Raw genomic sequence first — 24133 nt, 5'->3', positions numbered from 1 at the left:
CTTTGAAACTTCGAATCGAGAGGTTGACCTAGTTTCGACTTGTCGTAGGCCTAGATCTACGTGTGCTTCTCTAGATTCTAGATCTAGATCTAGCCTTGCATTGTAACTAATGTAAACTGTCGCCGCGCGCAGCTGCAAGTGTGTTTGGGGGGGGGGCTGCCCTTGGCACATGACGTAAAGAAGAGTTGTCCCGTCTTGGTATAATTAGTCTTGGATTGGGGGCTCTCGTGGCCTAGAGGTTAAGGTGTTGGCCTCTCATTCAAAGGTCCCGGGTTCGATTCCGGGTAGCAACCAAAAAATTTTCTTCTCTAAAATTGTCTCCTTTCACCTCCTTTCCTGCTCTCTAGCAATGTTCTGTTGTCTGCTTTCATTTCCACTTTCTGCCCATACCCCCTCACCTCATTTGCCCCCTCCTCTGGGCTCCTGACTCTTTCTGCAGCCTTTCTACTGCTACTCCTTGGCTCCTCCTTACTGCTGTCTTTCTGCCACACCCCTGATCTTCTGGTAGGAAATATCTACACCTAGCCTTCTCGGTGCAGGTTGCGCACGTTAAAGATCCCTTGGTGGTCTAAAATCGATAAGAGTAGGCTTCGGCCACCACCCGGGCAAAATTCAAAATTTCCTACCAACTGAAAATATTAGGAGTGTCCCGCGCGCTCATATGACCTATGCAGTTGCGAGCGCCGTAAAACACTTTACAAAAACAAACAAACAAGTCTTGGATTACACAGTACCTAAATATAGCAAGGCAGACCCGTCAGTTGCACACCTACACACGTCAACACAGTGCGGCTGTGCTGAGACGCAGCGAGTGTTCCTCGCGCTCGCTGAGACACAGGCGCCAACCCACAGTGTGGCTGTGCTGACATGCACACGGCGTGCGCCAGGCCAGCTACAGGTCACACCTACAGAGCCACTCTGGGACCGGCCTTAGCCTCATTTCCCAGCAGTGAAGAGGAGATTTATTTCACGGATCTATTCATTATATATGAACCTCACCGTGTTCATGGAACCACCAGAACCACCGGTCGACTGGGCCTCAAAGCCAGAGTTTGAGTTCTTGCCCACACCATTTTCTTCCTCCTCATCTGAAGATTCATCTACACTGTCATCTGATGAAGATTCTGAAAGACAAGAAAATAGATTGAAAATGAAAGTGATTTTATAAACTTTAATAATTCACATCCCCATCTCAATATAATTCTGATCATTTAGGAGTCAGGCTGCTTCAACCTTGCCACTAAGGGTCAACCCAGACTGACAGATGCTCCATAAAATAGAATACTCCAAGCTAGAATTTAACTCACGCCTTTTGGCAAACACCTTAAGAAAAATACACCATACACGATAGTAAAGAAAGAGGAGCAGCCGAGGAGGCCACTTAAACCGTATATGGTTAATCTGAAAATAGTAGTAAACTGAAAGAAAAGAAAATCTTCAATTATTTTTTTCCTTTTCAACAACCTCTCTTAACTCTTATATTTTGGTACGTCAACTGACTAGATGCTGTATTATGTTGGTTTTTATTTTTTCTCTTGCTTTCCATCCTCATTTATTTATCAGACATTTTCGCAAGCCTAAACCAAAGATTTTCCGTCGAGAATCTTTGCCTAAACTGCAACTGCATCCCTGTCCATATGATGTATATATATATATATATATATATATATATATATATATATATATATATAATATATATGTATATATTCTTCTTCTTTTCTTTTAAAAACTTTGTTGGGTAATACATGCTAGTAGTTTGGAGCCAGCTGTTTTTATGCTGAAAGAACTAATTTATTGGCTATGAACTCATATATTTAAAACTTCCTGCAACAAAGCAGGCAATATACCTACGATTTGTTGGAGTTAACCGAATACCCGGCTAAACTGAAGCAAACCAAGCGCTCCCGCACACAATGTATTTCGTTTAGAGCATACTCCACTTTTTAGTTTAGGGGGCGGGGCGAAAATGACAATATTATGTTTGATGGGAAAAAAGGCACAACCACACCAGAGCACCCGCCAACCGCCCGCTGAGACTCCATTGTAGGATACTGCTATTCCTAACTAGATCTAGTAACAGTTCTAAACAAAACAGAAGGGAGTACATTGTTGGTTAAAGTTGTAACTAAAGACAAACACGCAAAGAAAAGAAGGAGAAGATATATATTGGAAGATAGGCGTTTGGTAGGAATGAAAGAGCAATTTAAACCACACCAAAGGGAATCCGCCAACCACCTAGGATCAACAGAAAAATGGGAACAAACGCAAAGAGATAGCTGCTTCTTCCATCCTTTAGCAAAAACGAAAAAAAGAAGAAGAATAAAACGTATTACATTATCGAAATAGGCTCGTCCCACTCCTTCTAATGCGCCCCCACCCCCTTTTCCACCTTCCCTGTCAGCTACATTTTCGCTGTTCTTGCAAACCCCTGCGATCCTTTTTACCACCCCGCCCGCTTTTCCAATCTGCTTACGCTAACAAAACATATCAAGGCTAATATCAATACATTTTAGGATATCCTTCATGCAAAGCGCCTTTTATGCCCCCCTCTCTTTCTTTCGTTTTCTCTTTCTCATCCGCACCTGATGAAAACCTATCATAAAGAGAACATAAAACAAGAACTAAAATATCTTGATTCGCAGACCTACCTGATCGTGCGAGTTTTAGTATTGCTCATTTCGTTTCGGACATCAAACTTTTTTTCATACTGTGCTCCCAATTCCCAATCCAACTTCCGGAATTTCTTTCCGTAAACATAACATTGGCTTTTTTGCTAATCTGGATATCTAGCAGACAAAAATAAAACACTTGCGGCTCTCTAATAAGTTGAGATGCTGTGATGCAGAGACATAGACACCATTTGCTTGGAGTAAAACAGGCAGAAAAAGAAGCGTGTTCCAACATGATTAATTTCTTGCTTGGTGCAGCACATCCCCCAGAAAGTGTAAATTATAAACAAGTTGATAGAAATCGAATTCTAATTCTACTTTCATTCTTAGGACAAGCGTCACAAGGTCTCTACGAGACTCCCCATTCCGGCCACACGCACCCTGTAACAGAAACTGTAATAGCCGAAGCGACCACTAAATATCACAATTAAACTTCAGCTGCTAGATCTACCTATTTGAAAGGAAAAAAAGAAATCTTGTGCTGTGCATAATTTTTATGAACTTTACATCGTCATTAAGATCAGGTGTCTTAAACTTGGACACAAGACGCAAGCTCAAATGGCAGAAGACTGCATGCTTGGTGGACTAGATCTAGTTAGTCCGTTAGCTGTAGCAGGTCTTCCTGGTCATGAGCCTTGCACAAGCAGTGTTGACTTTGCTATCAAACTTGAAAAAGTTGCAGGGTTATTTCTTGAGCTTCTCCAGGAAAGTAAAATAAAACTTCTGGATACACCACTCTCTGCAATTTCTCTGATTTGCGATGTGGCAAAGTTTATGCAAAGAGAAAATGATATTAGTTTGCTCTGTAGCTCCCTTGACACAAAAGAGCAAGCAACGCAAACCAGACTTGTATTTCAAGACATTGAAATTCTCTATACAAAGGCACAACAATGCAAATCGACCCAAAATGATTTCACAGCAACAGACAGGAAGGATGGGAACCCTGACACAATTGGTGACACATCTGGAAAAGTGGCCTATAATAACAATAAAAGTAGGAAATTGAACAAATCTGTGTTCGACGATGACTTTTATGATGTTGAAGACGAAGGGTCTCAAATTACAAATACTAGTATAATAAAAAGTGACATATGTGACGATTATGTGTTAGAACCCTCTGTTGCTGAAGATCAGTCAAAAGAATTCAAATGTTCGTATTGTTCAAAAGTGTTCATAGACAGACGGAATCTGAAGTCTCATTTATGGATTCACGAGAAAGAAAAGTCGTATGAATGCAGCATTTGTGGAAAAAAATTCCTTCGGCCCCATCAACTCACTCGACATAAAAGAGTGCATACAGGAGAAAAGCCCTACAAGTGTTCAGTTTGTTCAAGGGCTTTTGGTGATGTTTCAAATTTAAACGCCCACATGAGGAAAGAGCATCCAAAAGAAGCATTCAGTAGACAGTGTGACATGTGTGGGCAGGCAAGTAAATCACTGAAAACAAATTTTGTGATTTAAAACTAGATCAGTTTGAAACTTTTCATTGGGTCAATTCTAAAAAATTAAACAGGGAGGGTTGCATTTTTGTCTTTAACTTAAACCGGGTGGGTTGGATCAAGCTGCGTAGTCCCAAAGGCACTGAAAATATCTGGCATCCCAATACAGTGCAGCCTCTCTATAATGAATAATGACCTTCGAAACGACATCCTCTGTATAGTGACCTGGTGCCCAGGTCCTGATTTTTTCATTTACAGATATACATATCATGTGAGTAATTTTTCGTTGCCTCTCTTTAACGACAACTCTATAACAACATTTTTTTCTGGTCCTGACGATTTCGTTATAGAGAGGATGCACTGTATTGAAAGAAAAGCAACTGAAAGTATCGCAAATTACAGTTGGGGACGGACAACTCACCAATGCCAGGGGCTAACGACAAATGTGTTTGACATATTCTATAATCCTGGTAAATTGAATAAAATGAAAAATTAAAGCGATCAGTTATGGAATGGCAAAATGTTTGAGCTATCAGGGATTAAGTTTTCCGCGTTCATTTTATCTGTGACCGACTAAATATTTACAGCAAATATAAAAAGTCATTCAAGAAAATGTACATTTTTACATATAAACATTATGGATTATGATATGAAATCATATCAAATGAGAAAGAAGGATTAGACCATGACTTATAAATAAACACAATTGATGTTCTAAGTAACTTTTTATCTTCCGCTTACAGAGGTGCCCTTCTTCAGAAGAATTGGAGGAGCACATTAAAGCACACCATGCGGAAGAAACAGAACAAAAGGAAAAGCTTGGTCCCAGGACCAGGGGGAGCTCTAAGAGTAAGAAAGACACTTCCAAATCCCAGCCTTCCAAGAAACAACCAAAGTCTCGAGTACCCAAGAAACGGGACCGGTCATGCCAAAAAAGCCAAGATGCGAAAGACACTTTTCAATGCAAGATTTGTGGCAAAGTGAGTAGATCTACACGGCACAAATTTTAGAGGCTAACCTCAACTAGAAATTAGTTTCAGCCTTTGTCCTTCATGTACCAGACTGAAAAGAAAGCTCGCCCAAGAAGGGCAAAAAAAAGTCGGAAATCTTTAACTCACTCACTACTAATAAAATAAAGATAGCCCTGATGAAAGTACAGCTCAGTTTTATTGTTACTTTTTTTCCACAAGTTTTCAAAAATTGGTCAAAAACTGCGTTCCCTTAGCCTCTCTTAGTACTCCTACTCACGCCCTTCCCCACTACTGCAACCCCAGATTTAGGTTATGGGGGCCCTACTAAACCTTACTACTCTTCTTTATAAATTTCCCCACCCAGTTTGTCATTACAATCTTCGACCAATTCATCGGTTTCTGAGTCACTTTCGTTGTCTAATGTTCGAAAACGGTCAAAGAAGCGATCTACCATAGTGGGAAGTAAATTTAGTTGTAAGGATGGCTATAGTAAAAATCAATAACTCAACTTGTGCTGGTCTGATTTCGGTTTCGTTTCTTTCTAATGAAAGATAATTGAATGGGCTACGAAAAAGGCGAACCAGTACCATAAACGGTGTGGTTTTAACATGAGAAAAAAAAATCCAAAGTGCGAACCGCGAGGGTTGCCGGTGTGGTATCACAGCGTCAAAGCTAATTTTCCCGCAACAGTCGCGGTTGTGGTAGTGAGTGAATTAAACACACAATAGCCAAGTTCTGAAGTAGCTGTGCCACAGCATCAGTTTGATGAATTAGACTCTACGGTAACTATGGGCGCCAATATGATTTTTAAAAAATGCAAGACACCCATCAAGAACAGACTGATAATACTATCTCTTTGATTCCTTAGTTTATCTTATACGAAACTGTACAGTCTTTTTAGCACTTCATACTTTGTGTCAAGAACATGCTTCGACTGCTCAGTGTAAAATCTCCATTATGCGTCACAAAATGGTGTATGGTGGAGTTTTACACTAAGCAGTCTATTTGATGTCATTTTTATTGTTCTAGCATATTTGTATAATATAATGTAAATCCTAAATGTTTAAAGAAATAGGATAGTAGAAGGCACTGGTGATTTGAGAGTTACAAATATTGGTGACAAACTGAAGGTCTTAAGTTCCCTGTTTGGAGAAAAATTGATTTTTATGGCACAATGTAAACATAGGAAACATTTGGACACAGACACAGACATACGGAACTGCAGTTGTAGAAAAATGGACTTCAGCTCCTTCAGTGCTCTATTTTGGTTTACATCAACATGTTTTGCTTTATTCTTTCATTTATTCAGTCTCTAAACCAACGATGTGCATTGTTGGCCCACATGAAGCGACATGTGTCAAAAAAATGCTATCGATGTGAATTCTGCAATGAAGAGTTCAAAGAATTGAAGGAGCTCAAAGCCCATGCCCGCAAACACACCAGTGACCGTCCCTACACATGTAGCGAGTGCAACAAATGTTTCAAGTCTCAGGGCACCCTCAAGGCGCACATGCTGATTCACACAGGTAGGCTTAAGACTTTCTGAATGCTTTCGGGTGATCTTGTGAGGATAATTAGTTTGTTTGAAATTTGAATAAAGAGAAGCATATCGACACAATACAGTGGAACTCGGATTCAACGAAGTGATGGGGCCAGGCTTTCTATTTCGTTCAATCCAAGTTTTCTTAGAGCAAACATGAGGTGTTGGTGTAGATAATTACAGGTATCGAGCAAGTAATGTATAGTGTATTCGACTTTCTCAACCAAAAGTTGTTAGATTTCAAATGAGAAACATTTTCGTTTCTTTGATACCGAAGAAATGCTGGAAAATTCCAAAAGTGCCAATTCATTCAAATGCAGGCCTTTGTCATCTGTCATTTAGATAACATACTGTTTGCCGAACAAGTTATGTTTCTGTGTAGAGCCCAGGTCAACGTTTTATTCCACAGTCCAGCACGCAATTCATTACATTGATCTATGTCAAGATTAGCTTATCATTGTAATATATAGATCAGTAGCCAGTGTGTCTCGATTGTACCTTTATAACTGACATTCCACACCTGAATCGCTTGTACCCCAACGCCCATCTCACACACGCACATACAGTCACACATGTGCTGGTCACCCGTCCGACCCTGACATATGCTAAGACATGGGTGCACGCAAACAAGGCGTGTGTTGATATGAAAGGAGGCCGCTGATGGGACGCAAAAAGCAGTTCACACAGCAAGCGACTTTGTTAAATCCGAGCTAGCTCATTCATGTGTTCGTTGAATCAGAATTAATTGTATTTTGATTTTTATGAATAAAAAAAATCAGGGGAATCCTACTCCTTTTGTTGAATTGGAGTTCCACTGTAATGGTCATTTAGTACATGGAAAAGACAAGGCCCAGAACTGCTTTAGCCCAGCATATTTCGCCTTTACTAACTGTGTCATATTGGAGTCAAACTCATGCCTTCTGCATGAATGTAGAGTTCCACTGTTAAAACATCAAATAAGTCCTATTAAACATTGTCACTCCGCTTCTATTACTGTACAAATACAAATTGTCGTAATTTGGATCTTTTTTCCAGTTTCATGATACAGTGGGGGTCGCATTCAACGAGAAGTCGGCTCCAACGAGACAATCCTTAATCCCCGATTTTTTTCCCCCTCTATATCTCTTTGTAAATGTACGTCAGCTCCAACGAGTTTGCAAACAGATCGAAGTTGCTTTCAATGAGGTCGCGATAACCAAATAAAAGCAATTAGCGGCCCCAAAAGTGAGGAATTTTTCTCTTTTCTCTCCGTCTCACGCGAAGCGCAAGGTCTATCCTCGATTCCTAACACATTGTATTGCTAGTTGCTAGATCTAGCGTGCCTCATAATGGGCCCCAAAGCCAAGAGGATGGGTGAGGGTTAGCCTACGGTAGGGATGGGAGGGAACGTGATACGGGCTGTGTGAGGTGAAAGTTGATGAACTCTAGAAGGGTAGGTCTTGAGGGAGACCATTGTTTTCAATTAAAAAAAATAATTTTTGGGACCCTGCCCAGATTGTTCAAAATTTTTTTTTCTTTTCTTCCCCTAATCAGAAAATCCAAGCTCTCGCCTTTACTTTATGTAGATCTAGGCCTAGATGTGAGAGGGTATGTTTCCACACGAAAAGTGTTCCGGATAAAAAAAATTTTGAAATGCAGAAATGACGGCCTGAGCACCGCTCAAACACGCACACACTGATGCTGTTTGAGATTCTCGTCATCAGGGGGAACAACAGTTTTAATTACTGGTATTGGTAGGCCTACATCGTGTAATATAATAACTTGTCTCCTTTCTTTTCTTTAGCCTTAGTCACGTTCAACGAGAGGTCGGATCCAACGAGGACAACAAGGAGGTCCCGGCAACCTCGTTGAATGCGACACCCACTTTACATTCTTTCGAGCTAGATCTATAAGATACGGCAAACATCATGTACACTATAAGTATTCTGTATTCAATTTCTTTTGGAACAGGGAGACTTCCATACAGTTGTCAAATCTGCGGCAAGTCATTTTCACAAACCTCAGGACTCAATGTTCACAAGTTGACGCACACAGCTGAAGAGGAGCGAGCAAAGAGAGAGAACAACTCCAGTGAATTCACATGTGATATTTGTGGGAAGGTACTTGACCTCATGTGTTCACAAAGAAATCTAAACTTCATGCTTAAATATTATTTCTATTGGCTGGATTGAAGTTCCATTCCTTTTTTGACAAAGCAAAGTGCTATTTTCAAGCCTTAATGCTTCAAATAAGTTGAGGCTTGCTTTAACATGCACTCTATAATTAACATTTATTCATAGGAGCTTCATTACAAATTTGTACCCTTAGCAGAAGACTTTACGAAGGTTGAAAATGTACTCATTTCAAAATGTTTTGAAAAGTGTGGGACAGCTAGATTTTCTTAGTTTAACCTCGGTTTTCAGTTTAGAGAGGTTGCTAACAAAAACACAAACAAAAAAACAAAAAAACCCAGGGGACTTTTTGTTCTGCTGTTTTAGTACTTTTAGGATTAACCGTGTTTGGTTTTAGCAGACTCCTCTGTATATTGCCAGATCCTGCTGTTTGTTGCAGCAGTGTGATTAGGCATGATTTAAATTTGAAAACAGCTCAGGGTCACTTTATGGCTGCTGAAACAGAAAGGAAAAGACGTGCTATGATGGTACAGTTGTCACAAATATTTTTTTGTATCGAAATTGAAACCATCATAAACTGCAACTAAAATCTTTCTATACCCACAGGCATACAAAACAAAATTCCGACTCACTATCCATGCAAAGTCACATGACAGTAAGCGAGACATGCCATGTGACTTCTGCGACAAGAAGTTCCAATCAGGCCACGACCTTGCCATCCACCGGCGTACCCACACCAAGGACAAGTATGCGTGTCGTTTGTGTGGGGCCAGCTTCAAGTCTCGCAGTGTCTACTACTTCCACACCCGCACACACCCAAGTAGGTACCAGTTTGTTAACATTTCTGTTTTTATCTTTGTGTACTGTTGCTTGCAACACTCCTGCTAGACTGGTCGTTTAGGAAAGTTGAACATCTGCTGCTCCCCTCTTCTAGCTCATGCAGATTGAAAATGTTTTACACCCTGTTTGATGCAATTGCAGAGAGAAGAGAAAACTGCCACATTTCCTAGACCCCCATGGAACATGTGTCAATTAACCCTCATGAAAGAACTTAACACTAAGACTAACACGCATGTCATTTCCTACATTGGAACATCATCATCGCCAACATAAATAATCATCCTCATGCTCACTATCACAATTACCATTACCGTCACCATCGCCAACAACAACATCATCATCATCAGCAGCATTATCATCATCATCATTACCGACTCAACAATTCCCCTTTCATATAACAATCTGCACCATTACTTTCTTTTTACGTAACCAACAAAAACGGGCACCAAAATCAGGACATGGGGGAAACAACAAACAAAAAAAAACCCTCATGAAAGAAGAAGAGTATCCTGTTTGGGGGGATAGCATAGCATGCCGTATATGTTATAATTACTATTATTTACACTGTCAAGCACGATATTTCTACAGCAAGTCCTTGAAATCTACTCTGTATACAGTTGCATTATTACATGCAATGTTTCTGATTACCACAATGATGAGGTGTGGAGCTTTCTATTTTCGTTAGTGCAAAATGTAAAAGAAAGCTTATGGTACTGATTTGCTCATGTAAGATGTGCCGTGCTTGCAACCTGTCTCCCTATCCTTCTGCACTTCATGAAAGAGAACCACTAGTCACAAAGCTCAGCTGCATTTTCAATAAGAGGCAATACAAAAGAAGAGAGAAATGTTACGTGACAAAGTATTTTAATTCAAGTTTCAAGGACTCTGCAAGTCCATGATCGTGAAACTTTAAGACAAATAATTTTTGGTGTATCAACAGCTGAACGTCCCCATCTTTGTCATACCTGCGGCAAATCTTTCACTCGGAGCTACGACCTCACTGCCCACAAGCGCAGACACACAGAATCGGCAGACAAACAACTGGGGCCGTATGGATGTGAAGTTTGTGGAAAGGTACATCGAGTCTGCTTTTAACTCGAGTTTTTTCCCATTGTGTCGATGGGGTTGTAAAAACACCTACATATAAAGAATTTCTTTAGGGACACTGTACATTTATTTTGTTGGGTATTCTTCTCTTCATTGTTGAATTTGTTTCAAGCTTTCATTTTAACACACAGATCTACATTAATTTATTCAAGCAAAATTCACTGCATTGTTTTGATTTCACATCAGTCTACAGTAGAACTCGGATTTAACGAGCTCAGATTCAACGAGAATGCGGATTCAACGATATGAGATAGATTCCCCGTTTTTTTCTTCTTTAAAATCAATAAAAGTAACCCGGATTCAACGGGCACTTAAATCAGCGAGCTCGGATTCAACGAGGCCGCTTAGAGGGTGAACAGCCCCCGCAGACGTGGCTTCGCAAATTTTTCTCCCAGAATGAACTTTGTCTATTCCTGGAAAATATCCATTGCACCTGCATCGTGAACCATTATTCACTAAGCCGATTGCATGCGACCTATACGTTCTTCTACAACCAACACATGCGTTGTTGGCTTGGCACGCGTCTACTCTGGCGTGTGTAGGGGTCGGTTGGGCGGCCTGCACTCTTGTGGCTGTGTGTGCGAGTCGGGGAGGGGGCACTAGCGGTCCGGGCGTTGAACGTCGCAAATACAAACGCGTCAGTCTTTTTTTCTCCTTGGCAACTGATCATTATTACAATAATAAGCTAGTCTTGACGTAGATCTGCAGACTGAATTGAGCCCTGGTCTATGGAATCAAAAGTTGCCGTATGCTAGGCTCTACACAGCAACACAACTTTTTGGTAAACAATCGAGATGACACAGGCGTGTGTGTTTGAACGAATCGGTCTTTTTTTTTTACACAGCTCATAATATGCAGGCATTTCAGGCACTACTTGTGACTTCTCTTGTACATTACTTGCTCAGTGCCTGTAATTATCTACTCAAAACCCCGCGTTTGCTATATCGAACACTCGAATTCAACGAGATGTTAGGTCAGGCCCGACGACCTCGTTGAATCCGAGTTCCACTGTATTAGTTATAACAGCAACTGCTGTGTACAGTGTGCCTTTACTGCCAGAGAATATTATATAGCAAAGATCTCATTATTTTAATCCCCTTTCTTGTCAACACTACAATCCCCAAAGAATTTCTATCTCATGCTTTCAGGCATAACAGGAATTTAATTACACCCTGTACTCATGGGTGTACAGTGGAGTCCACTTACAACGAGTCCTGAAACAACGAGAAGTCTGTTATAAAGACACTATTCTAAAACCCCGTTTTTTCTCCTTCTTTATCTTTGTAAATAAAATACTGCTATTGCGCTATCAGACAGTCACGCGAGTCGGTTATAGCGGAATAATTGCTGCTGCTGTGCACAGCCCACAGACCAATTAAACATATTAAAACCTCGCCAATTGTTGGTGATCCAGCGAAACAAAAAATGGGAGAGCTCACGCGAACCAACAATGAAGGTTGGAGCGAATGAGTGGGGAGGGTGTGGCATGTGCAGACAAGCAGAACGCATCGCGTGATAGGCCAGCCCAGTCTATATTATTATACATGTGTATCTAGGCATACCGTGCCTCTCACTTCTCTGGTGCGGGATGTAGAGGTCACAATGCTGTGATAGATGGAGTGAATGTGTGACGTGCGCAAGCAGACGCAACGCACCACAGGGTGTGGTGGGGGACAACACAGCGGGCGAGTTAGCCTAGAGCCAGAGCCCCTTCTGTCTGATCGCCAACGCCGAGCTGTCAACATTACTAGTGCTAGTCCTAGAGAAATAAACCTGATTCGATTTTTGATCTAGTAAGACCTAGACATCATGTTGAACAAATCATCATCAGGGGAAATACAAAAAGGAATGAGCGGAACGCCAAACTCATAGATTAGGCCTACTTTACTATTTCCCTTCAATTTATTACTGGATCTCTTGTAACGAGAATCCAGCTATAACGGACATTTCGCACCGGTCCCCTCCCTCTCGTTATAACAGGATTCCACTGTACCAGGAAGTTACACATCATCAGATTTTTAGGAATTTCTCTTGACATTTCAGGTGTACCAAATGAAGAACAGCCTCAAAATCCACATGAAAATCCATCAGGGAATCTTCGACCACCCGTGTGACTTCTGCGAGAAGAAGTTCAAATGTCCGGCCGAGCTGCGTCACCACAGACGTGTGCACACGCTAGAGAAACCGTACAAGTGTGAGACGTGTGGCAGGAGCTTCTCGCGACACAGCACACTGGTCAACCATCGACGAACACACTCTGGTGGGTGTGCTAGTATTCCACATATCGCTTCCTCAGAATTACAAAGTTTTATCTGCTCAGTACCTAGTTTTGAGAAATTTGACACCAAAGATTTCAAATTTCACAAAACATCAAGCTTATTCTAATGTAATTCTTCAAATAACAACTCCTAATAATCTAATGATTTTGGTAGAGCTCGGTCTTAGTAGCTCAAAACAGGTAGCGATATGTCTAACATAGAGTCTAGCATGCAACATAGCAAAATTGACATGGAAATCAAAATCCAGGTATGGAACACCAAAACGCATGACCAATATACAACGGATGCCAGTAACACTTCTATGACATGTGTAATAAACACGTCCTTGGTCTACACTGTTGCTCTTAGTTATTTGTGTATATTTTGGAACTGGGTGAATAAGTTTCATCATGAGAAAAAAACATATTTCAAAAGAAAATGAACACAAGTATTGCAATATGTGGAATATGATTCATAAAGTTAGTGTGGACATTTTACAGAATTTTAAGTACTGGTCTATTATTTACTTTTCAGGGGAACGTCCTTACTTATGCATTGTGTGTGGGTCCACTTTCAAATTGTCCTGCACACTGAAAAAACATGCGAAAGTGCACACGAGAGAAGGCCCAGTGAAAGGAAAGGGAGGTAAGATTTCGACACACTGGTAATCAGGAAATAAATTTTATCAGGGTACCAGACAAGAATATGTCGTTTGCCATGGTTTCTCTGATTGTTGAGGTATGAGGAGCTTCTTTTCATTGCACTGAAATTTTAAGCATTTTGGGGCATCATTGGTGGTTCTGTCCGTTAAACTCGTGCTGTGACACGTTCAGAACAGATGTTCCTATCATTACTAATAAGAAATGCGTTTTTTAGTTACACTTTTTTTTCATAACCACAACTCGGATTCAACAAATTCTGAGGCATATCTCAGTAGAGCAGTGGAGTTCACTTAAAAACAAATATGGTTAATCCACAAACAATGTTAAACAGAAGGAAACCCTATTTTCAAGCAACCTCTCTAAATTGAAAACTCAACTGTCCTGCAGATTTCCGTGTGAGCAGATTGCTCTATATTTGTATTATAAGGCTATTGACACAATTTGATTTTTTAAGTGGCACCTGACTTCCTCTGTCCCCCAGCCAGGACGAGACAGACACCAGCTTTGCCCCAGGCTGCTGAGATGTCGGCTACAACCCTCCCAGACCCAGCAGTCAGCAAAGCCGAGATCACTGCCACATTGCCTGCAACAGCAGCTGCACCTCTTCCTTTACCACTTCAGCAGCAGCAGCAACAACAAGAACAACAACAACAACAACCATTGCAACCATCAGAACCACAGTTACAGCAACTACAGCTACCGCAGCAACCACAACCTCTACCACAATCCCACCAAATCATCATCAATCACCGCAGGGAACCCTCATCCACTTTACTGCTGACCACTCCCACCCTCAAGCAGACGGTGGCAACCCTCATCCAAACCGACAGTGCCACCTTACTACAGGTAAGCCATGCCACCTAACTGCATGATGTAAGCAATGCCACGTGGCTTCCTAACTAAAGACAGTCTCAGCCACATAACTACAGGTAAGCTCTGCTACCTTAACTCTTTATCTCCGAGGTGGGGAAACCCACTATGCCTGGGCCCTTTTTTGGTGCGAAATCTAAAAATAACATAAACGTCATTAAATGGGTCACTAAATTGAAACTAGCAAACCTATTTTGATAGTTCTTCATCTAATGAATGAACTTCCGGTATAAGAGACCTGTTTTCGGCAATTGCTGAAAAGTAATTTGATGTCGAAGTCTTCGTAAAGGAATGTGCTCACTGGCATTAAAGTGGTTCCGACTGCGAGCCGCTTGCCGGAGATAAAGAGTTGATATAGGTAAAGTATGCCACATTACTACAGGTAATTCGTGCCACTTAAGTACCTAACAACAGGTATGCCATGCCACTTTACAGTTTTACTACAGGTAAGCCATGTCACCTAACTATAGGAAAACCATGCCACCATACTACCTGACTACAGGTAAGCACTGTGCCACTTAATTACATGTAAGCCAATTCCCAGCTTGGGTGCTTTGAATTTGACTTGGACCCATGGTAGGCTATAGATGATTCACCAAACTTATGAGCCACCCTGGCAGGGGCATTATAAGAGTCAACAAAAAGACTCAGCGGCTGATAGGTAGGACATGTGAAAGAGAAAAGCCTCAATTTTTTTTCTTTTCAAAAACCCATTGTAAGTCCAGTAGTTTACGCACCTTTATCTGTATGGGAGTTGATTAAGTTCTTGAGCAAAAAATAAAAAATTAGTAGAAATAGGCAGACTTGTACTGTTTTATTTAATCCAGGTTGAACGCTGCTTAATTATATTAATATATTACAGCACCTCGAGAGAGCTGGAGGCAGCCTGCAGCCACAACTGCATCAGCAGCAACAACAACAACAACAACAACAGCTGCAGCAGCAACAACATGATATTGCAGACCTCCAGAACATGGATACCATCGCCCTGCCCGCCAACATCCTACACATGAGAGACACCAATGCAACCACCACCCTCATGGACCTCAGAGACACTACTGGTATTGCAGCTGTCAGAACCTTCTTGACCACAAATGAACTGGACATGAGAGAGGTTCCTCGAACACTGGCCACTGCACAACTGGACAATAGCAGAGATGCATCCAGAAATGTTATGGACATGAGGGCAGGCCCGTCTTCAGCCACCACGCTTCAGTACAACCCCAACGCCACCTTCCCAAGTTACTACTATTATCAGTGAGAGAGAGAGAGAGAGAAATAGAGAGAGGGAGAGGGAAAGGGAGAGGCAGGGAGGGGGGGGGGGCAGTGACCATATTATAATACCTGTTGTCTTTTCTTAATCCCTTGACTGCTAACCACTTGCAGAAGAGGCCAAATCTTTATTCAACGGTTTTTCGGTTATTATTTCAAGAGACAGAATGGTAAAACTTGTACCAATAGAAAGAGAATTGAAGAGATGAATTCATCCATTGACAAGACCATACTAAGACTGAACAAGCGCTCTGGTTCTGCGCGTTTGCTCTGTATGCTGGAAGTGGGGGAGAAAGACAGCGCATTAATATATTATATAAGTATTATTGGTAACAAAGTTCCGGCTACTCATCAAACAATATATCAATAGAAAGAGAAATGAAGAGGTGGCTTTATTCATAGACAAGACAGGGGTAGAATAAGCCATAATGATGTAACAAGTATAAAGTACTTAGACTGAACAAGTGCTTCGAGTCGGACATGTCGACTCAATCTCACACGATGTGTGTTAGAAGAAACAACACATGTCACACTAGAATTCATTCTTCCGGCCCAGTAGATATGACCTCACTGCTAAAATTAAATTATTAATTTTCCAGGGATATCACTTCAAAACCTAGTAGAAGCTGAGTTATCAATGAAACAAGACTCGGATATCAGCCACCATACGGGATACGTTTACCGAGCACTGAGACACGTCTACAGCTCAGTCAAGGGGTTAAGATGTCATCATCACTCTACTATGAACTAACTTAATCAACTTCTTATTGTGAAGCACAGGTCTGACGTACATTAAACTTTTTTCAGATATGCAGAGTGGCATATTATGACTCAACAAGTGTCTTATCTAATTTATATATGCATGTAGATTCTCTTGTGAAAATATTGACATGGAATCATTTGTACATTAAAATGGTAAAATGCAAACAAATATGAGTACTTAATCAAAATCTTAATTGTTAACTTGTGTTTCTTGTATGCTGTGAATTCTAATTTTGTAACAGTATAATAAATTCAATTCAGCAATTTTTGCTTCTGTATTTACTGTGCTTGTTTATATTTTATCAATGTTCTTCTTAGGCTAGTGGCTTCACCACTGCGATTAATTTATAAAAGCCATTGTCTGGTACCTTTGTAATTGCATTCAGCCCATCACATCTTTCACGGTAAATAGAATTAAAGAAGGATGAAAAGAAAAGAAAGATACTTTAGCACTTCACATATTTCAAGGTAAACAGAATCAAAAGGGAAGAAAGGAAAAGAAAAGAGAGATACAATAGATAAGTTAGTTCTAGAGGCAGGGTGAAAGAAATAGTTCAAACCATTGACTCTTAATTTAATACAGAGGAGCTATAGAACCAAACTTTCAGCCTTGCTTGGTCAGCTTGAACAAAATCTGTCTTCTGGCAGTACCTTTACACATGTCACACATCCCCACTAAATCAAACAGTAGAGTACAGTAGTCTCCGCCTAAACACATGGTGCCCAGGAGCACTTTTAAGCTTGCATTTACACGTAGTGTGCGCTGATGCGAACCAATGCAAAGGTGAAAGGGACACCATTTCATGTCCTTGATATTTTAATGACTACTGTTACTTCTCGGGGGGGGGGGGGGGGGCTCTCACCGAAGTACAAAACATGACTTTGTCTATTGATTATATAGGATTTCCGGATTGCAGTTATGTCTACAAAGATGTTGAATAAGCGGTGGAAAAAAGCAGAAAGATCGACTTGCCATACTGCGAGGAACAGATCAAAGGAAACTGTTGACAGTAATAGTCATCTAAGGAACTTGCACTGGGCCTTTACTATACATTACAGTCACCCCAAAAATCCAGTGAGAAACCTGTCAAAGACGTGTTTCGAGTGACCAATCAAAAGACATTTCAATCACCCCACTGAAACACATCCCTCACCCAGTCCCATGTGTCTGTAGGATGTGAACATGTTGTCCATCACTTTCATTATACTGTGTGAAGAGCAAGCTCGCCAAAAAATCTGATTGTCTGGACTACTAGACTCGTCTTCGATACCATGATGCATGCTGTTTTAGGTTGTTGCAAAAATTTTTCCTTGTATTGCTTTAACACTTACAGTACTGTCGGCAACTTAAGTCGCTAGCAGGTTGTAGTATGTGCTCACTACCGCTGGCGACTTTAATCGCCAACGCAACCAGGCACGCTAAACATATTAAACAATGAATGAACGAAATGCACTGAAGTAAATGCCAAAAGGAAGTCACTCTATACTATATGATAGCTGAATAGATGATGAACCTCTATGAATTTAAAAAGTGTATTTCTTGGGCTGGTAAGGTTTTTTTAATAAAAAAAAAAAAATCTACCACGGTTTCAGCGTTCTAAACTGGTGTGGTAGCCTACTTGAGGGTTTTTCACTATGAGTCTTCGGTACTGTAAGTGTCGACTATCGGAGTGTTTGGGGATCAAAGCATGTATTTAGAGGAAGTGATCATGCATCTGTACATTTAACTTAAACTGTAAAAAAAACCCAACCTCATACTACGACTTTGCCATGGTTTGTGTTGAGGCGATTACTGTACTGTTTCAAAGACTGAAATTGAAGAGGATGCCATGTTTGGTGTGACGTTTTGAGATTGTGCTTGTCAAAAAAGTCTGGCTAGATAAAAGTGCTAGAGAAGGGAGTGAAGCTACTCACCAGCTTGCTCCAGCTGTAGGTTACGTTTTCGAAGTCGGTATGGCGTACTCGATTCCATACGCTTGTGGTCCCGAGGTGCAGCTTCCCCGATTGCTGTTCTGGCAGGAGAGGCTTCTGGGAAGATAAACCAAATTTATTACATGCTCTAAGAGAACATAGAAATTAAAGCTTTAAAAACTGTGAAATGCGTCAAAGGAAGAATATGAAAATCATAAAATGCTACAAAAATTGAAGGATTGTATTAAAAAAAGCATCACTCACATTATAAAAAAAACTGCCATGAGTCTATTGTTGAAGTTTAATACATTTCCGGACATAGATAAATTACAATTAAAATTGTCCACGAGGGCCACTTTTATTTTCAAGGAGAAAACTGGATGTCCCAGACGGGTGGATGTCTTGGAGAGTGCCATTATAATAACCCTCCCCAAAAACATGGAAGTGGAAAGTGGCCATTTGTACAGGCAATTGTCTAGGTCAGCTGGCTGTGATATCAGGTTTGATGGTATTTTGAAGGCTGTTTGTGTTTCCCAGCACGACACTCGGCTTCGAGGAAATAATTCAGGAAGGATGAGAAGATTCATTCATCATTCAGACACCACCAGATCAAACCCCTAAACTTCTGCGTAATGATTAAGTCTTTGCTGGGGCTGCCACAACATAAAAAGTAGGTTGTGACAACTAGTGAAGGAAAAACAGTTCATTAGAGATGCACAACTTCTGACTTTTCAAAAAGCAAAAATGACTCAAGTGCTCGCGCTGAGCAGAAAGTATTTTACAATACAAAAAAAACAACAACCCCAAACCAACCCAACCCCCAAAAACCCCTTTTCCCACTCACTTTCAAGAATGTATTTAATACAGTTGAAACTTTCAAAGACGGCCACCCATTGTGACTGTCGAGGACAAAGTGTTATTATTATGAAAAAAAACCCACACTCGTAGGAGGTAATAAAAAGTGGCTGTTCATAAGGTAATTGGCTTATACAGTTGGCTGTTACACTGTTAGTGCAGGTTCAACTGTATGTTTTTTGGTTCTGATTGGCACCTATGGAGAAGGCAGGGGCACAGCAATCTGTGATGCTTATCACAATATAAATATAAATCTTCAAAATTGTTCTGGCAAATTTAATAAAGTCTATACCAAATTTAACAAGAGAGTTTACAAGTTCAATCTCACCTGCAGCAGACTGTTGTTTTTCTGTGACCCTCTGTGATCGTGGGGGTGTTTTCGACGGCAGAACACCATCAGTGGGTGTACTTTTTGCACTCTTGGATCCCCGGCCCGGTGTTTTCTTCCCTGGAGTTCTCGGAGAAACACAGTCCTCAGCTGTAGCAAGGGAAGAGACCAAGTCACAGTTGAGAAAATATTGCTGCATTTTCAATTCATACTTTTAGAATTTTGTTTTTAATGAAATGTACCTGTCTAATAAACACAATAGAAGTCCTCACAATGCAGGAGCCTACACTGAGGCAGCTGACAAGACACCAGGAAATATTCCAGAAAGATCAAGACCTGTACCAAATCCAAACCCTGGACTTTTGCTCTTTGTACTTGGATGCTACTAATTGCATCACAGAAACCTCGAAGCTTTTCAACATGCTAGAAATGAGACACAGTTTATAAAAAAGAAAAGGATAATATTCTCAACAATTTTTTAACAGTTGCATGACTAAACAAACAAGATATATTCATCCTCAAATCTGTCTATCAAAACTGATGGTGGAAAAACAGCATAATTTTATATCATGATGAAGAACAGAATATGTGGTTTCAATATAGATTAAATAAAGAATAACTTACATTACAAGAATAATTCAAGTACAAACCTTTCATTACCATCTGGCCAGACTTTTTTTGCGTGCGGAATCTAAAAACCTCACCACCAAACATGGCATTCTCTTCAATTTCAGTCTCTGAAATAGAAAACCAGAAATAGATATAATATAATACAGTGGGTCTCAATTATAACAGTCTTAGTATTAACAACAGGATTCCGGCTACAGCAGGCTTATATCACATGATCCTCGAGTCCGCTCTCTCATACTCATAAGTTCATAACTCACAATGTACGGTAAAAGAATTCTTTTATAGTTTAGCTTTCCGATGGACATGGTCGGCTGCAACAGTAGTCCAGCCATTGTCAAAATCCAAAATAAGCAAACTGATAAGAAAGCAGAAAAAAGAAGAGAAACAATATCCATTATCACAAAATACACCTATGTGACCAACTGTTGATTACACGTTTTATGATGTCATAAGGTGTGTGAAGGGAAGGAGGGGGAAAGGTGGTTTCATTTTGGTGTTGATACACAAAAATATCGGATCACTGACTAAGCGTGACCTTGGCCTGACACCATATCATCACACTGCCTCCCAGTGGGGTGAAGAGACTTGTAACGGGAAAAAATTAAAGACAGAATAGATTAGAAAGTAGGCACCGGGCGCCAAATAAACTAAAAACTAACAAACCGCAGATCTGTTCCTTTTGAGGACTAAGGTAACTATTTGATTAAGAACAGTAGTAGAGCAAACTAAGTATGATATATCAGATATAGCTGGGCATTTCAAATAAATGATGTCTGGTCAATGAGTCCGGAAACCTACTCAGAAGAAACTACATGTAGTAAACTGGCGCAACCCATGATTAAGTGGGACTTACAGAGCAAGTATTCATGTATGGTTGGTGTGCATGTGTAAGGAGAAGGGAGGGGGGTATGAGTGTGAGGAGAGGGGGGAAGGAGGAGCGGAGGTTGGTTACATTTCAACAGATCATCCATACCCATTGGTTGCACACCATTTGGAATGCTCAGTTCAGCGTCCTCATCGCTGTCAGAGTCACCGTTATACTCTGTGGCAGTGTAGACAAGATCCTGACTAGAGGCTCCTGTTGTCAAACAGAAAATATAAATTTTTTTTCAGAAGTTGTTTCAGCAAGTAGAATAACTCCCACTGTGCATTTCATTTCCTGTATTCATTTCTCATACTCAAGACATCCACTACGACTAAAATATATACCTAAACAATAAAATGCAAAGAAAGTTCACAAAGAGAAAACAAAACAGAACAGCAGTGAGCAGAAGAGAAGGATCAAATGCCCTCTACAGGGAGTCCACTAAAGCAAGAAAGATGATTTAAAATATATGTAACATAATATCATACTCTCATTTTAATTATAATCAAACCGAAACCTCCCAACAAAACACCTTAGAAATCACTGGTCATTCAACCTATAGATCAGATGAAAAAGTGAAAGCATTCTACTCTGTCTAGATTGTTGTTAAACATGGTTGGTTTCTAAATCAACTCAAGCTACTGAACAATGATACATTAAGTTGCCTGGAGGTCTGTTTGTCCACATGTTGCCATAAATAAACATTAGGCCTAGCCTAGTAGAGAACGCCTAGCCCAGACCTGCCACTTTATGAAACCTCAAAATCAGGATCTCAGAGAGAAAAAATCAGGATTTGGTGAAAAAAAATCGGGATCAACAGCAAATCACCAAGGTGACTGCCAAAGCTGACTTAAAATTTTTCCAGGGGTGTCCATAAATTCCTTGGCTATATGCCCTCTGTGTGTCTTTGTCTGTTTGTGTGTGTGCCTGTGCGTGTGTGTGTGTGTGCACGCGTGCGTGCGTGGGTGTGTGCGAGCGTACGTGCGAGTTTTTTTGTTTTTTTTGGTAAATCCTGAAGCATCATGTCAAGCACTCTTAGTCCAAGTGTCTATACCCCCCCCCCCCACCCCTACCAATAAGTCCCAAAATGCATGAACTTAAGTTGACCCCGTCAACGGACGGTCCCCGACACGCAGAACTCACATGGCGATGATATGTCTCGTGACGCGAATGCGCGATTGAAACAATTTTACTAACGAGTCCGACTAACTGCACGTTCACACAAAACACTCGGATGAGCGACAGTCGTTCTACTTCTAGGATAACGACGGCGGCCGACCCACCAAATGTACCAACAAATCTCTTATCCCTCATAATGCGTTCAGACTAAAGCAACGACAACGGCCGTATGGTTGTCTTGTCAGCGCAGTTACATGTAGTTGTGTAAGGGTTAGAAAGACTGTCGCTCGTCTTAGTGTCTGATGTGATCGCGCAGTTACCAGACCTCGGACAAGGCTTGTTTTGAAAGTAACAGCGGAACTACGAATATTATCGATTATTTGTATGTCCCAAATTGTAACAGTTACCAGGCTATCATCGGAGAATTCTGAGTGCGGGCAAAGATCACACACAACTTGGGGCGAGTCAACTACTAAATGCGGCATCGACATTTCGGGAAATAGCGCTCCGAGTTCCTACTGACAAAAGGTTCAACGGGTGCTTCTCGTGATAAAGGAGAAGGTAGAGTAAGTTTTTAGAAAGATCCGGCACAACAGCAGACTGGGACAAAAAATCGGGATACACGCGCTCGAAATCGGGAAAACCGGGAGGATTGAGATTTGGGGCAAAAAATCGGGATATCCCGACTAAATCGGGATGAGTGGCAGGTCTGCTAGCACTACACCGCAATGCAACTTGTTCATCAAACAATAGGCCTACGCCTACAGGTACGGTATGTGTATCATTTGAACGAAACGACCTTTTTACACAGCATATGTGTATTTTGCACACCACTTCAATTTCCAGTAGCACTGACTTGACTGTGACTACAGCAGTTAGATGGCTATTCTCCGGCGTATAGTTGCACTTCTCCACAGCTTTCCATAGATCTTCCCTGTCGGCATGTTATTGTTATATGGACATTATGATGGTTGCAACTCATTGAAGTTTTCAGTGCCACAAGCGCCTTCTTGTACTTCTGGCGGTGACTGAGGGCTGTTGCCGCTTTTGGTGCTGTCACAGAAATTCCTCCTCAGTAAGTGGAGCTTTCATTGGGGAGGACTTCGCGCCTTAACGAACGACCACTATGCGATAGGGCTAGGGGTAGAGGCAAGGTTAGGGTTTGGGTTAAGTCTCTTCTTTATTGTGTTTGTTGGGGTGATCGCTTGTTACAAAAGTCCATCCTTTCATTGTGTAGTGGCTGCCATGGTGGAGTCTACCTCTTCTGATGGCCTGGTGAATCGCATTGTCAATCATGTGAAAGAAATCCCGACCCAGATGAATGTTTGAACTGTTTGTGTTAGGCCATATGTGCCGACAGGGGAGATGGAGAGCTGTGGAGCACTAACATGTGTAGCTATCAGCTAGATCTATATGAGACTTCCCTGACAATGAATGATGCACTGTTTCTCAGTGAGGCTAATTTGCTAATTGGGGGGGGGGGGGTGACTTGCTTACCGCTGTTTCGTCCTCTCCTCTTGACGCGAGTCAAATCATTCAAAGGCAGGATATGTTGAATAACAGCATCTTCGGAAACTTCAGTTATCCTTATTGATTTTTTCCGTTTTTCCTCCATAACAAAGTTTTTGGTTGTACCATGAGCAGTAGGCCTCCTCTGTCTCTTGTCAATGCCGGCACAGCTGCTATTTTGTTGTTGTCCCGCGAAATAAGAACTCGTTTGTTTCGGCAAGTAGCCCGGGTCTCAGGCCAAGACCGGACCCGAAACTCTTTCGCACAGAAAAACACTTACTATTAATTTGCTCGCTGGTGTTTGATGGTGCAAAACAAAAACAATTAGCAAGATATGATAACTTATAAAAAATTAGGTGTTTTCTGGGTTTTCAGGTCGATTGGTTATTCGATTCGTTGAGATGTGGAACAGATA

At 41.0% G+C, this 24133-nt stretch overlaps 2 protein-coding genes across 3 annotated transcripts in view; one reads left to right on the top strand and one right to left on the bottom strand.

The window, feature by feature from the left end:
- LOC101851744 (origin recognition complex subunit 2) overlaps positions 1 to 24005 on the bottom strand; it is a 41300-nt gene extending 17295 nt beyond the window's left edge. Inside the window, exons 1-6 of one of the 2 annotated variants that reach the window (XM_005101633.3) lie at positions 23707 to 24005; positions 21199 to 21303; positions 20246 to 20332; positions 19596 to 19745; positions 18416 to 18529; positions 1000 to 1124 (exon numbers count right to left, since the gene is read on the bottom strand). In XM_005101633.3, coding sequence (XP_005101690.1) covers positions 1000 to 1124; positions 18416 to 18529; positions 19596 to 19745; positions 20246 to 20332; positions 21199 to 21303; positions 23707 to 23824 — 699 coding nt within the window. In that variant the 5' untranslated portion in view covers positions 23825 to 24005. The remainder of the gene's footprint in view (positions 1 to 999; positions 1125 to 18415; positions 18530 to 19595; positions 19746 to 20245; positions 20333 to 21198; positions 21304 to 23706) is intronic. The other variant, XM_013084423.2, reaches the window with a different exon arrangement.
- On the top strand, positions 2748 to 16779 carry LOC101851507 (zinc finger protein 271). The gene is made up of 10 exons (XM_005101632.3): positions 2748 to 4094; positions 4852 to 5088; positions 6389 to 6605; positions 8570 to 8718; positions 9337 to 9550; positions 10511 to 10644; positions 12721 to 12937; positions 13470 to 13580; positions 14079 to 14443; positions 15330 to 16779. Exons 1-10 carry the CDS (start codon positions 3228 to 3230, stop codon positions 15726 to 15728), a joined length of 2910 nt encoding a protein of 969 aa, XP_005101689.1. The 5' UTR covers positions 2748 to 3227; the 3' UTR covers positions 15729 to 16779.
- Positions 24006 to 24133: the final 128 nt, after the last annotated feature.

This window comes from Aplysia californica, unplaced genomic scaffold (assembly GCF_000002075.1).
Source record: "Aplysia californica isolate F4 #8 unplaced genomic scaffold, AplCal3.0 scaffold00292, whole genome shotgun sequence".
Lineage (NCBI taxonomy): Eukaryota > Metazoa > Mollusca > Gastropoda > Aplysiida > Aplysiidae > Aplysia > Aplysia californica.
Note: the sequence above shows the minus strand (reverse complement) of the source record. Positions and strands in the feature narration are given on the sequence as shown.

Coding starts and splice junctions, on each gene's coding strand:
- LOC101851507 (XM_005101632.3), top strand. CDS start 3,228: ATGGCAGAAGACTGCATGCTTGGTGGACTAGATCTAGTTAGTCCGTTA. Junction 9,551..10,510: donor CCACACCCGCACACACCCAA/GTAGGTACCAGT, acceptor GTGTATCAACAG/CTGAACGTCCCCATCTTTGT. Junction 12,938..13,469: donor CCATCGACGAACACACTCTG/GTGGGTGTGCTA, acceptor TTTACTTTTCAG/GGGAACGTCCTTACTTATGC.